General features: G+C 36.0%; 1 protein-coding gene across 18 annotated transcripts in view; it reads left to right on the top strand.

Moving 5' to 3' along the window:
- The window catches only part of POLK (DNA polymerase kappa), a 91,669-nt gene extending 78,460 nt beyond the window's left edge, over positions 1–13,209 (top strand). For 9 of the 18 annotated variants that reach the window (XM_024246849.3, XM_024246844.3, XM_054555273.2 and 6 more), the window contains 5 exons: positions 230–326; positions 3,755–3,926; positions 6,104–7,063; positions 7,644–7,686; positions 7,831–13,209. In XM_024246849.3, coding sequence (XP_024102617.3) covers positions 230–326; positions 3,755–3,926; positions 6,104–7,063; positions 7,644–7,686; positions 7,831–7,915 — 1,357 coding nt within the window. In that variant the 3' untranslated portion in view covers positions 7,916–13,209. 18 annotated transcript variants of the gene reach the window in all.
- The last annotated feature ends 929 nt before the right edge of the window (positions 13,210–14,138 follow it).

A 14,138-nucleotide genomic window follows, 5' to 3' on the forward strand; every position in this document is an offset into this window, starting at 1 on the left:
AGCATAAAATTGTTTCTTAGCTAATCAAGCTTTCCTGTTTAGGTGGGTTTCCATTATTTATATAGATCTTAGATGTTTTTACTTAATTAAATTTTAGTTCATCTGAAAACTTTATTTTGTACTACAGAAAAATATAACTTAATGCTAGCCATATAAATTTGCATACCATTTCCAAATTATCCTGGATTATAGTTTACTTTGTGCGCCAAAATTATTCTTGTCTTTCTAGGACATTCAGTGAGATAAATAAAGCGGAAGAACAATACAGCCTATGTCAAGAACTTTGCAGTGAGCTTGCTCAGGATCTACAGAAACAAAGACTTAAGGTGCTTTATTTTGATATGGTGTCCTTAGTTTTTAAGTTTTTTGATAGTAAAATGCTACCTTAAAAGCTAGAGTTAGATTACACATTTCTTAAAGATGAATACAAGTTAATAAACGTCAGAATAGTGTATTTCTATCCCCAACAGTCAGATACAAATCCAATTCTGGAGTCTGTGATGAGGTGATTCTATGAAGAAGCACCTTATGAGGATAGAGTGGTTCAGTATAATTCAGAGGACTTTACTTCTGTGCCTCAGGAATACATTTGAATAAGTTAAAACCAAAGTTACACTGGCATTAGAGAATAAGGCAAAAGAAAGGATTTCCAGAGAATTGTATTCACATATTACAAATGTCTTTCCAATCATCCTTTAATGTTTTTCTTACTTAGACAATGACCTTCTAAAATAGGCGTTTTGTTTCAAGGTTGTAATCCAGGTTGCTTAACACAGGACAACAAAACCTATAAGGCTTTGAACTTGCTATTTTATAATCTTCACTCGCAACAATTTATATTTAGTGTTTTCCCAACACTCTCAAACCAGAGGTAGAGTCGGTACAAAGCGTAATAAAAAGGTATTTTAAAATGATACACAGGTACAAATATCTAGTTTGATAGAAGAAATAAGACCTAGTGTTCAACAGATCAGTAAGGTGACTATAGTGTACAGTAATCTCTGTTACATATCAGAATAGCTAGAAGAGAATAATTTGAATGTTTCTAGCATAAAGAAAATACAAATATTTAAGGTGATAGATATCCCAAGTACACTTATTTGATCTTTACAAAGATCAAAACTATGAGGTACATGTGATAATTTACTATGTTCATATAATGCATCAGTAAAACTATTATGCTAATCAGTAAAAAATTTGTTTTAAAAAAATTACTACAAAGAGTGGAATATCTGATGAGTATCTTTCTCTATCATACCTTGAGTTTAAAGAATTTTCTTTTTAAAAAATATTTAAATAAACATTTAATTTTAGGATCATTTTAGATTTCCAGAAAAGTCACAAAAATAATAGAATTTCAGCATACTCCTCACCTGGTTTCCTCCATTATTAACATATTACCAGAGTACATTTGTCAAAAATAAGAAACTGACATTTAATACATTGTCAATTATGAACTCAACCCCAGACTTTATTTGGAGTTTACTTATTTTTCCATTAATGTCGTCTCTGCCTTCCAGAATTCAGTCCAGGGGACTACATTGCATTTAGCTGTCATGTCTCTCCAGTTTCCTGGTCTGTGATAGTTTCTTAGTTTTTCCTTCTTTTTCATGACCTTGACAGTCTTGGGTAGTACTATACAGGTATTCTGCAGAATGTCACCCAATCTGGGTTTGTCTGATGATTTTCTTATTATTAGATCAGGGTTATGGATTTTTAGAAAGAGTGTCACAAAGAGGAAGTGCCCTTCTCATAACATCCTATCATGGGGTATATAATAGCCACATGATGTCATGGATGATATTAACCTTCATCACTTGGTTAGTGTTTGCTAGGCTTCTCCACTGTGAAGTTAGTGTTTTTCCCTTTGGAAGTAACTCAGTAAATCTAACTACCCTCAGATGAGAGAGAGCAGGAATTAACTTCCTCCTCCAGGGGATACTAAAATATACATAACATAAAATTTACATTTTAACCATTTTTAAGTGTACAGTTCATATTGTTTTATAACCATCATCACCACCCATCTCTAGAACTGTTTCATTGTCTCCACTGAAACCCTGCACTCATAAAACACTTAAGTGTAAAGGGAATTCTTACATTTAAATTGTTTGGCATAGCATCTGGCAATGCAGAAGGCACACAATAAGTGTGAGCTATTCATAAGTCCTTTTCAGTGAGACACTTTTAGAAAGATTTTTTTCCTTCCTTTGTAGGTAATTAACCAACCTCCAAAAGAGATTCAGTAAAAATAAAAGTGATCATTTAACCTTTCCCTCTTGTAATGGTCTTTTAAAAATTCAGTTGCGGGGCCAGGCACAGTGGCTCGTTCCTGTAATCCCAGCTACTTGGGAGGCCGAGGCAGGGGGATCACCTGAGGTCAGGAGTTTTGAGACCAGCCTGGCCAACATGGTGAAACCCCATGTCTACTAAAAATGGTGGCGGACACCTGTAATCCCAGCTACTCTGGAGGCTGAGGCTGGAGAACCACTTGAACCCGGGAGGCAGAGGCTGCAGTGAGCCAAGATCCCGCCACTGCACTCCAGCCTGGGCGACAGAGTGAGACTCTGTCTAAAACAAAACAAAACAAAAAACAAGAAAATTCAGTTGGGAAGGGGAATAAAAATTACTGGCTAAAATGGGATTTTAGGTCAGTCATAGTGGCTCATGCCTGTAATCCCAGTACATTGGGAAGCTGAGGCCAGAGGATTGCTTGAGCCCAGGAGTTCAAGACCAGCCTGGGCAACATAGCAAAATCATGTCTCTACAAAGAAAATGTAAAAATTAGCTGGGCATGGTGGCACGAGTGTGTAGTCCCAGCTACTTGGGAGGCTGAGGTAGGAGGATAGCATGAGCCTGGGAGGTCAAAGCTGCAGTGAGCCACAATCATGCCACTGTACTCCAGCCTGGGCAATAGAGCGGGACCCCCATCTCAAAAACAAAATAAAATGGGATTTCAGCTTATGTTTGGAAAGGGAAGTAAAAGTTTTTGGCTAAAATGGTATTTTAATTATTCTTTTTTTTTCTGAGACAGTCTTGCCCTGTCACCCAGGCTGGAGTGCAATGGTGTGATCTCGGCTCAATGCATCCTCCACCTTCCGGCTTCAAACTATTCTCCTGCCTCAGCCTCCCCAGTCGCTGGGATTACAGGTGCCTGCCATCACGCTCAGCTAATTTTTGTATTTTTATTAGAGACAGGGTTTCACCATGTTGGCCAGGCTGGTCTTGAACTCCTGACCTCATGATCCGCCCACCCAAAGTGCTGGGATTACAGGCGTGAGCCACTGCACCCGGCCTCTTATTCTTTATGATATTTTTATCACCATGTTTTATAAATAATTGGTTATACTTGCATATTCTTATGTCTGTAAACCTTTCTGAATTTTTCTAACATGTAAATGACTTTTTTCTAGAAGTTAGGAAGTCATACAGAATAATGTATTCTGGTTGGGTGCGGTAGCTCATGCCTATAATCCCAGCACTTTGGGAGGCCAGGATTGCTTGTGGCCAGGAATTTGAGACTAGCCTGGGTAAAATAGTGAGACTCCGATTCTATAAAAAAATAAAAAAATTAGCCGGTGTAGTGGCACGCACTTGTAATCTTAGCTACTCAGGAGGCTGAGGCAAGAGGATCGCTTGAGCCCAGAAGTTGAAGGCTGCAGTGAGCTACAGCTGTGCCAGCGCACTCCAGCATGGACAACAGAGAGAGACCCTGTCTCATAAATAAATAAATAACATATTGTATATGTTATAGGGTAGAACTGTTACCATTAAGTTGAAGAATGTGAATTTTGAAGTAAAAACTCGTGCATCTACAGTTTCATCTGTTGTTTCTACTGCAGAAGAAATATTTGCCATTGCTAAGGAATTGCTAAAAACAGAAATTGATGCTGATTTTCCACATCCCTTGAGATTAAGACTTATGGGTATGACTTTTTTATTTTTTTGCTTTTCCTTAAATCTGCTAGATTTTCCCAAATAATCAACTTTGGGAATACAGGGGGCCCCCAACTTAACAATGGTTCAACTTAATGATTTTTCAACTTTGCAATGGTGGGAAAGCTGTATGCTTTCAGTACACTCTTGACTTACAAGGTGGTTACATCCCGATAAACCCATCATAAATTGAAAGTATTGTAAGTTGACTTAATATGTTTTCAATTTACAGTGGGTTTATCTGGTTACAATCCTATTGTAAGTCAATGAGCACCTGTATTCTCGCCTTCATTTTATTTCTTAAACCTGTTTAGGAAGTTCTTCCTTTGCCGCTGCCATTTGTCTTAATTATTAGACCCTGATGTGTGAAGCCGTGATCATTAGTTTAATTCCAGTAAGAGCCAGTTAAAGTTGTTCTTTTCCTTATAACTTAATGAAATTCTTGTGGCCAGGTATGTTTCAAAATTCAAAACTTTTCAGATTTTAGAAAGCAAATTCAGTGCATGTAGAGTATGTTATGTTGTAATACTTCTTTGTGGATCTGGGGCAACACCCCCTGTTCAAACACATTAATATTTCTGTAGCAAAACAAAATATTCAGAGACTGTAAAGACTGATGACATTAATTTAGTCATCAGGTATCACTTGTTGCTTACAATTTTCAGAACTTTTTGGATTTTGGAATTACAGATGAAAGATTGTGACATTGTGAAATCACATCTCCAGCCATTACATGGTAAAAACTAACAAGCCATGTTTCCAAAGTGAACTGGTTGAAAGTGTATATATGGATCACCACACCAAATGCACATTTTACTAGTAAGGAGTGGGTCATTAGCCATAATTTTATTTATGAAAGATACAGCACACACTGAAATCAACTGAATAAAGTGTTAATTAAAAGAGCCAGGCTGGGCACGGTGGCTCACACCTGTAATCTCAACACTTTGGGAGGCCAAGGCAGGTGGATTGCATGAGGTCAGGAGTTTGAGACCAGCCTGGCCAAGATAGTGAAACCCCATCTCTACAAAAACTACAAAAGATTAGCTGGACATGGTGGCGGGCACCTGTAATCCCAGCTACTCGAGAGGCTGAGGCAGGAGAATCGCTTGAACCCGGGAAGTGGAGGTTGCAGTGAGCTGAGATCACGCTGTTGCACTCCAGCCTGGGCAACAAGAGTGAAACTCCACCTCAGAAAGAAAAAAAAAAAAAAAAAGCCCAAGAGCGCAGATATCTGTAGAAGCTTAATTCATAATTGCCAAAACTTTGAAGCAAGCAAGATGTCCTTCGGTACGTGAATGGATAAATAAACTGTGGTACATACAGACAGTGGAATAATATTCAGCACAGAAAATAAATAAATAATCAATTCATGAAAAGACATGAATGAAATTTAACTGCATAATGTTAAGTAAAAGAAGCCAGTCTGAAAAAGCTAAATACTGTATGATTCCAACCATATGAGATTCTGGAAAAGGCAAATATGAGTACCATAAAAAATAATTGATTGTCAGGAGTTAAGAGGGGAAGGAGGGATAAATAGGCAAAACACAGGAATTTTAGGGCAATGAAATGATTCTGTATGATTCTATAATGACACGTCATTATAAATTTGTCCAGGGCCCAGAATGTATTCCAAGGGTGAACCCTGTGTAAACTATGGACTTTGAGTGACAATGTTGTGGCAGTGTAGGTTAATAGATTGTAACAAATGTACCACTCTGGTGCCACATGTCGATAGTTGGGGTGGAGGGGTGTGCATGTGTAGGGAAAGGGGATCTATGGGAACTCATTGTACCTTCTGCTCAATTTTGCTGTGAACCTAAAATTCCTCTAAAAAATAAAGTCTATTAGAAAAAAAAGAGCTAAAGAGTCTGTATAGTTGACTCCAGTTAGTTACTGGTATTAATTTAATGGTATTATGTGTCACATATGAATTAAAATCCTACATCATTATACTAACTCCAAATAGATAGTTAATATTTAATGATATTCTTTTATAAAGGAAGGTAAATTTATACTTATAATACCAGCTTTGAAATGTTACTTATTGTTTCTCTCTAGCCAACCTTTTGTATATGTCATAGCACTAGACAAAATGTTTTTATGCATTGTGAGTGAATTGGCTTTGTTCAATTTGAAGTTGATTGTGATTGGTTTAATTTAGGTGTTCGGATATCTAGTTTTCCCAATGAAGAAGACAGGAAACACCAACAAAGGAGCATTATTGGCTTTTTACAGGCTGGAAACCAAGCCCTGTCAGCCACTGAGTGTATACTAGAGAAAACTGACAAAGATAAGTTTGTAAAACCTCTAGAAATGTCTCATAAGAAGAGTTTCTTTGATAAAAAACGATCAGAAAGGAAATGGAGTCACCAAGATACATTTAAATGTGAAGCCGTGAATAAACAAAGTTTCCAGACATCACAACCATTCCAAGTTTTAAAGAAGAAGATGAATGAGAATTTGGAAATATCAGAGAATTCAGATGACTGTCAGATATTTACCTGTCCTGTTTGCTTTAGGGCACAAGGGTGCATCAGTCTGGAAGCCTTGAATAAACATGTAGATGAATGTCTTGATGGACCTTCAATCAGTGAAAACTTTAAAATGTTCTCGTGTTCACATGTTTCTGCTACCAAAGTTAACAAGAAAGAAAATGTTCCTGCTGCTTCACTTTATGAGAAGCAAGATTATGAAGCCCATCCAAAAATTAAAGAAATATCTTCAGTAGATTGTGTAGCTTTAGTAGATACTATAGATGACTCATCTAAAGCAGAAAGCACAGATGCTTTAAGTAATAAGCATAGCAAGGAAGAATGTTCTAGTCTGCCAAGCAAGTCTTTTAATATTGAACACTGTCATCAGAATTCTTCTTGTACTGTTTCATTGAAAAATGAAGATATTGGATCATTAAGTAGACAAGAATACCGCCAGCCTTACTTATGTGAAGTGAAAACAGGCCAAGCTCTAGTTTGTCCTGTTTGTAACGTAGAACAAAACACTTCAGATCTAACCCTGTTCAATGTGCATGTGGATGTTTGCTTAAATAAAAGTTTTATCCAAGAATTAAGAAAGGATAAAGTTAACCCAGTTAATCAACCCAAAGAAAGCTCCAGAAGTACTGGTAAGTGTGTAGTCGTTTTAAACTGCATGATTTTCTAGGAATATGTATTATTAAAATTAATGAGATTGTTGTTAAATCTGAAACATATACTGTTAAATGGGTAGTTTGTGTATGCCGCCATTTAGGGAAATGTTGGTTACATTGCCATAGGTTAGAATTAACTCAAGCCTATAGATTGTGAATTTGGGGAAAACTTTGGTTTGATCTTGATTTAGCACAGAATGAACTCAAAGGTTTAAGGAGCTGAGTGATCTAATCAAAAAAGAAATTCCTTCAGAGAACATTTATGAAGGCACAATGGTAAATTAACTATAATTGCATAACCAGAAAGCCTCTTTAACTCATTTTTTTTTTGGTAGTGCTGACTCTACCCAAATTTCACCAATAAAATTAAGTGTAATGCTAATAAAATTAGTAAATTACAAAGAAATTATAGTTTTTGGTGTGTTTACATATGAACTATATAGTACTAAGGAAGTTATCTTTAATCAATAAGTTTTAACTTTTTAAATTTGTATACAACTTTTTAATTATTTCATATTATTCATTATGGAACTTCTTGACTTTCTTTCCTCTAAAGGTAGCTCAAGTGGAGTACAGAAGGCTGTAACAAGAACAAAAAGGTATGGCTAATTTGAGCTTTAATAAAGCTGGCTACAATATGAAAATTCGATTATTTTATAAATTATTAAGTAATCAATATTAAAAATGAATTATGTTCTAGAATCTCTTCCTGCATTTTAATTGTGTGTTCCTTTTCGTTCTAGGCCAGGATTGATGACAAAGTACTCAACATCAAAGAAAATAAAACCAAACAATCCCAAACATACCCTTGATATATTTTTTAAGTAAACATTGAACATTTTATCATTAATTTTTAATTGAAACTTGTTATTTTATAATCAATGAATTTGTTCTTTCTAATTTTAAGTTTGCAGATTTATTTAGTGAAGGCAAGTGCAATGATCCTTCCTCAGATGATGTTTGCTTTTCTAAGATACATATACTGATTCTGTGTATGTTTTTTATAACCATGAGAATTTTACTTCCATTATACATCAATTGGAAATTAATCCTGTTAAGAGATAATTTTTAAAAGGGAAATTAGGAATGGGATAAGAAGGTGATTTTTTTTATTATTTTTATACTGAATATAAAAACATTTGTAAGGGCTCTCAAAGATTCACACATACCTATATTATCATAAGAATTTTTCAGCACTTAACTACTTTGTTGGCATTGATCCTAGTATCTTTAAATACTTCATGAGCATTCATAATTAAAATTTATCTTAAGTTCTGTGAAGAGTATTAATGTAACTAGCGTAAGTGGTTTTCTTCAGGAAAATAAATATCACAGTATTATCTGTGTTAAAATGGTTTTTGCCTAAAATATAATTTTTAATTTGGCTTTTCTTATTTAAAATTCCATTATCTTATGAATAAGCACTTGAATCACTTTTTAAAATATTTAGTCTAAGATGATTCAAAGTAGTTTTATTTTAATACAGGACTTTTAAATGGCAGTATTTCATTTCTTGTCAATTATGTTGGTACTTCCCACAAATCTATAAAGAAGGATGAATTGTACCGTCATTTTATTATAATCCTCAAGAGAAAATGTGTAATTCAAAAGATTAATGTGTATTAAAACACATTACGTATCTTAGTTACATTTCTATCAATATTTTTATTAATATTTGTGAAAGAAGACAGCTTAGTAGTAGTTAGCTTAAGTAGTTTCTCCAAGTACTTTTGTGCTATCAATGAGTTCTTCTCAAAAAATAATTAGTTAGGCAAGGCACAATGGCTCACACCTGTAATGCCAGCCCTTTGGGAGGCCGAGTGGGCAGATCACTTGAGGTCAGGAGTTTGAGACCAGCCTGGCCAACATGGTGAGACCCTGTCTCTACTAAAACGACAAAAAAAAAAAAAAAAAAAAAATTAGCCAGGCTTGGTGGCACACGCCTGTAATCCCAGCTGTTCAGATGGCTGAGGCAGGAGAACTACTTGAACCTGGGAGATCGAGGCTGAAGTCAGCCAAGATCTTGCCACTACACTCCAGCCTGAAGAGCGAGACTCTGTCTCAATAATATGATAATAGTTATTATTATTATTTAATTGCAACATGAAGTTGGAAGCCATTTTCTGTTACTTCTTTAAGGAGCTAAATCTTTTCTCTTATATTTTTGTTTTCTCTCCCCTTGCTTTTCATATTTTAGCTTATGATCTAAATATATATTTTGTATATTATAATATTTTAGGAATAGCTTAATTAAGAACTCACAGACTTTGACAAAGTGGTAACTTGACTTTTAATTACTAGATTCTTTAAATTAGGCTTAATGCCTGCTAGCATGCCCATCCAATCCCATGACTGATGTTATTATACACCATGGCAAATACAAAGTTGTAGTGTTATGGTTCTTGATCATGTGATTTACTTATGTAAATTATGTACAAATTTAAGTTCAATGAAACACTGATTTAATGTACTGAAAGGTAAATAGTACCATAGTGAATTATTTTCTGTCTTGCCTTAGGTTTATTTTTATTATCTTCAATATTAGAATAAATGCTAAATTATTTTCATTTAAGGATTTATGTAGTTGAATATTATCATTTAGTAATATTTAATCATTTGAAATAAAATTTAAAGCTTTAATTGATCTAATAGAGATGGTTTTCTTACTTTTCCACTCTTCCTCCCTCTTATGCCTTCACTTTTGTTTTCTCTGCCCAGAATTTTCTTCACATTCTTTACTACCTGTTTTGTCTATTATATCCAACCCATTTTCTTTTTATTATAATTTTGATTTGGGGCATTTGAAGAAAATACAGCAAAACTACAAGAACTGGTAATAAGCATGCATAATCTCACCTACTTAGTGAACCTAATATAAACCTAATATAAAGAACCACCATATTTGCAATATATATAACTGGTGAAAAACTAGTGTCCAGAATATATAAATGATCCCTATGTATCAATAAGAAAAAGACAGTCAATAGAAATTTGGACAAAAGACTTTATATGGCATTTCAAGTGAAAGGAAATCCAGATGACCAAGAAACATGAAAATATTCCCAGCCATATTAATATTTGGGAAGTAAAAAATAAAACTACAAGGAGGTATCATTACATCTTTACCTTATTTGCAAAAATGAAATGATCTAGTGATACTAAGTTTTGGTGATGATGTCAGCTCTTACATTGAAAACAATCACTGTGGAAAAATTTGTCCTTCAGTAAATTTAAAGATAAACGTGCTCAAAACCTAGCAATTGCACTCTGAAGTATACATCTTTGCAGGTTATCTTTCATTGCAGTTATTTTTTTCCCTGTCAGGACCCTAACTAATACAATGCCTTGGGAAAACTACTGAACATGTATCCTAGGAAGCGTGTACAAGAAAGTTCTTCCCAGTCAGGAAGGTGGCCAAGAAAAAAATTTTTTAATGTTCATAGCAGCACTGCAATATCCGAAAGTTAGAAATGAACCAAATATTCAGCAATGGTAGAATGGTTAAATTCTACCATGGCATTTATATTAAAACAATAGAATTCTACACAGTGGTGAAAATGAAGGAAATAGCTAACCACAACATAGATGAATATCACAGACATAGCACAGAGCAAAAGAAGCAAATCACAGAAGGATGCCATCAGCATGATTCCATTTGTATGAAGTTTAAAACAGTAAAAACTGAACAACTATACTATTTTAAGGGTATATAGTTATATATATGAGATAAAACTGTAAAGAAAAGCAAGTGGCAAGTGTTTTGCTGTCCCCAGAACCAGAATAATGACTTCCTCTGTGGAGAGGTAAGGCAATGTGATTGGGGAGTGGCACCTGGTGCTTCTGGGATGCTGGCAATGTTCTGTTTCTTGTCTTGGGTGGTGATTGCATGGATGTTCACTTTTAAAATACTCTTTATACATATATATTTTATATATTCTTATTCATATATGACCTTTATAATAAAAAGAAAAAAATGGCAAAAACGGCTTTCGTTAACCAGATGATATTTTCCTCCATCTCTGCAGGCTAGCTAATTTCAATCAAGACAAAAATACATTTTTTTCTTCTAGAACCTTGCTGAACACAGCCAGAAAGAGCCATCCCATGCAAAATTTTTAGTTTTTCTCCTAGCATTTCCCCTAAGGCTACAGCCTCAATCAGTATTTTGTCTTCTTTCCAAAGACAGCTGTTGACAGTTTGACCAAATATTTTGTTACCGTTTGTGATGGTTAATATTGAGTGTCAACTTGAGTGGATTAAATGATGCAAAATATTGTTCCTGGGTGTGTCTGTGAGGGTATTGCCAAAGAAGATTAACATTTGAGTCAGTGGGCTCAAGAGACAGATCCACCCTCAATCTGGTTGGGCACCATCTAATCAGCCGCCAGCATAGCTAGGATAAAAGCAGGCAGAGGAACGTGGAAGGACTACGCTGGCTAAGTCTTCTGGCCTCCATCTTTCTCCTGTGCTGCATGTCTTCTGCCCTTGAACATCAGACTCCAAGTTCTTCAGCTTTTGGACTCTTGGACTTACACCAGTGATTTGCCAGGGACTATCAGGCCTTCAGCCACAGACTGAAGGGCTGCACTGTCTGCTTCTCTGCTTTTGAGGTTTTGGGACTCAGACTGGCTTCCTGGCTTCTCAGCTTGCAGACAGCCTAGTGTGGGACTTCACCTTGTGATTGTGTGAGTCAATTTTCCTTAGAAACTCCCCTTCATATATACATCTATTATTAGTTCTATCCCTCTAGAAAACCCTAATACACCACCAAACAAGTCACCAGTTTTCCAGTCTGTGATATTTGTGTCCCCACTCCCTAAATTCTTCTCTCCAACCCTAAGTCAATTCGTTATATTAGGCTTTGTTATTTGCAGTTTATATTTGTATTTCTGTATCAGTTCAGTCACAAGCTTCCTGGTGCCTCTTCCTTGTTGAGTCACATGGGGACATGCTTAATTCTCCCAGAAATGTGTGACAGCATGTGCACAATATTGCCAACCAAGGAAGCTCAACCAATCCTTGGTGTCTACGGTATTTACTGGAAGTCAGTCACATAGACATGCATCACCCATGTGACTGACCTTACCTGTTCTGTCTCAAGACCCCAGAGGTGTAGTGATACCTCATGGCCCAGTGCTTCAGCCATTCAAAAACAGACATTCTCCATGATAAACTCCAGCATAAACTATCTCGTCAAACTAACAAAATGCAGCCCAAGGCCTCAGGCATACTAAAACACTATTATCAAACTGGAAATTCCAAGAGCTCAGGTCATTTCCCAGGAGCTAGTCAAGGAAGGGCCAGTACCTGAAGACACCTCTCTGAAAAGTGCAGGGCTTGAGTAACCTGAAGCTACTGGGTTAACCCTTTACTGCATTAATGTCAAATTATTAGAATTGTATTCAAATAAAATATAAAAAAGAAAGATCCCTTAGAGTAACTTTTTCCTGCCTCACTTGAATAATGCAGAGACACTTCAAATTCGTAACATGTTTAGGAGGTCTCAAGGAGGATGGGCTATGCGTTTGGAATATATGCATATTAGAGTATAAAACAGCAAATGACATAGGCCTAGTAATTTCTTTGCATGTGTATAATCCTCTCTTCAATGTAATTCAAAGGTCTCTTTTTTAATATCAGTCTTTACATTGTCCCTGTAATATAGAGCTATACACCTTTCCTCAATCTTTTGTGATAGTAGGAAAAGTAGCATTATAAGAAGTATTTATAAATTTAATTCACTCCACCAGAAATGTTTTATTTTAAAGTTAGCATGGGACTTGCGGTATCCTCAAGGTCAGTGTCCCCACTGAAGAAGTGGCCTTCTAGAGTAAGAAGTTTCAGCATCAACATGGGTAATGGAAGCCATATAACAGAACTTAAGAAGGAACTTTGTGCTAAGAAAATGTAGACAGTGGTTATAGGCAGATATGTAAGAAGGCTGTAAGTTAAAGGCAAGAGAGATGTAGCAATTAATAGGAGATATTTTTTCTGCCCTCATTAACAAATGTATTTATTTACTACTTTTTAACTCATCCACCTTTTATCCACTGCTACCTCTGCCAACCCTGTATCTGTTACTGAATTCTGTCTACTCTTGTAGGGCCTCTTGAAAATGAAAATATCCATTTGTTTCCATCTCTTTGGTCAAGCCCTTATCAGTTGTCTAAACTCTGACTTTCCAACTGATGTGTCAGTTTTCCCTGCTCTAAACCATCTTATGCATTTTTTACAGATTAGCTATAAAGTGTTCCCATAATAGCACTCTCATGTCAAAAAAAAAAAAAAAAAAAGCAGTTTTCAAAAGCTCTCAACTGTCTCCAAGATTTAGCAGTGGAATGAGTAGGAAAAGGGAGTGATTTTTAGTGTATGATTATTTCTGTGGTGTAAATGCTCCCACCATGACAGATTTCAAGTTATGTGATGTCAGCCAGTTCACAAAATTCCTGAAACTTTAACAGCTCTTGCAAGCCAATACAAGCTAGCTCGTATATATCACTGTCCGTGATGCACTCTAAACACTGGCTTGGCATTCAGGGTTTCCTGAACAGACCAAGCTGTTTCTCCTTTCTGGCATCTGTGCTCCATTGTTCCCTCTGCCCAGAATATGCTTCCTGAATGCCCCTTTTCTCTCTCCCACCTACATAATCACTCATCTTTTAACACAGCTCAAGGGCCACCTTCAGAAAAGTGTTCCTTGCCCTCTGGAAAAATTGATCAGTCACTATTTTTTGCTCCTGTTTCTCTACAAAGACCCTGAAACATTCTTCGCATGGCCCCCGATGTTGGTTTCTCCCTACCAGATTGTAGGCCCCAAGAGATCCTGGGCTATCTTTCACTTATCTCTGAATTCCAAGTATGAAGTGTATGGCCTGGCACACAGTAGATACGGAGAGTCATTTGTTGACATGTAAATGAATAAATAGTATCTGTCCAAGAGTGTTTACTACTATCTTATTGTTTTTCTCTGGGAAGACAGAATGGTGGCTAAGGGCTGCTGTCACACTGGGTCCTAAAGAGTGGACATTCCAGAAAGAGACAATTGCATTTA

This window comes from Pongo abelii, chromosome 4, assembly GCF_028885655.2.
Source record: "Pongo abelii isolate AG06213 chromosome 4, NHGRI_mPonAbe1-v2.0_pri, whole genome shotgun sequence".
Taxonomy (NCBI): domain Eukaryota; kingdom Metazoa; phylum Chordata; class Mammalia; order Primates; family Hominidae; genus Pongo; species Pongo abelii.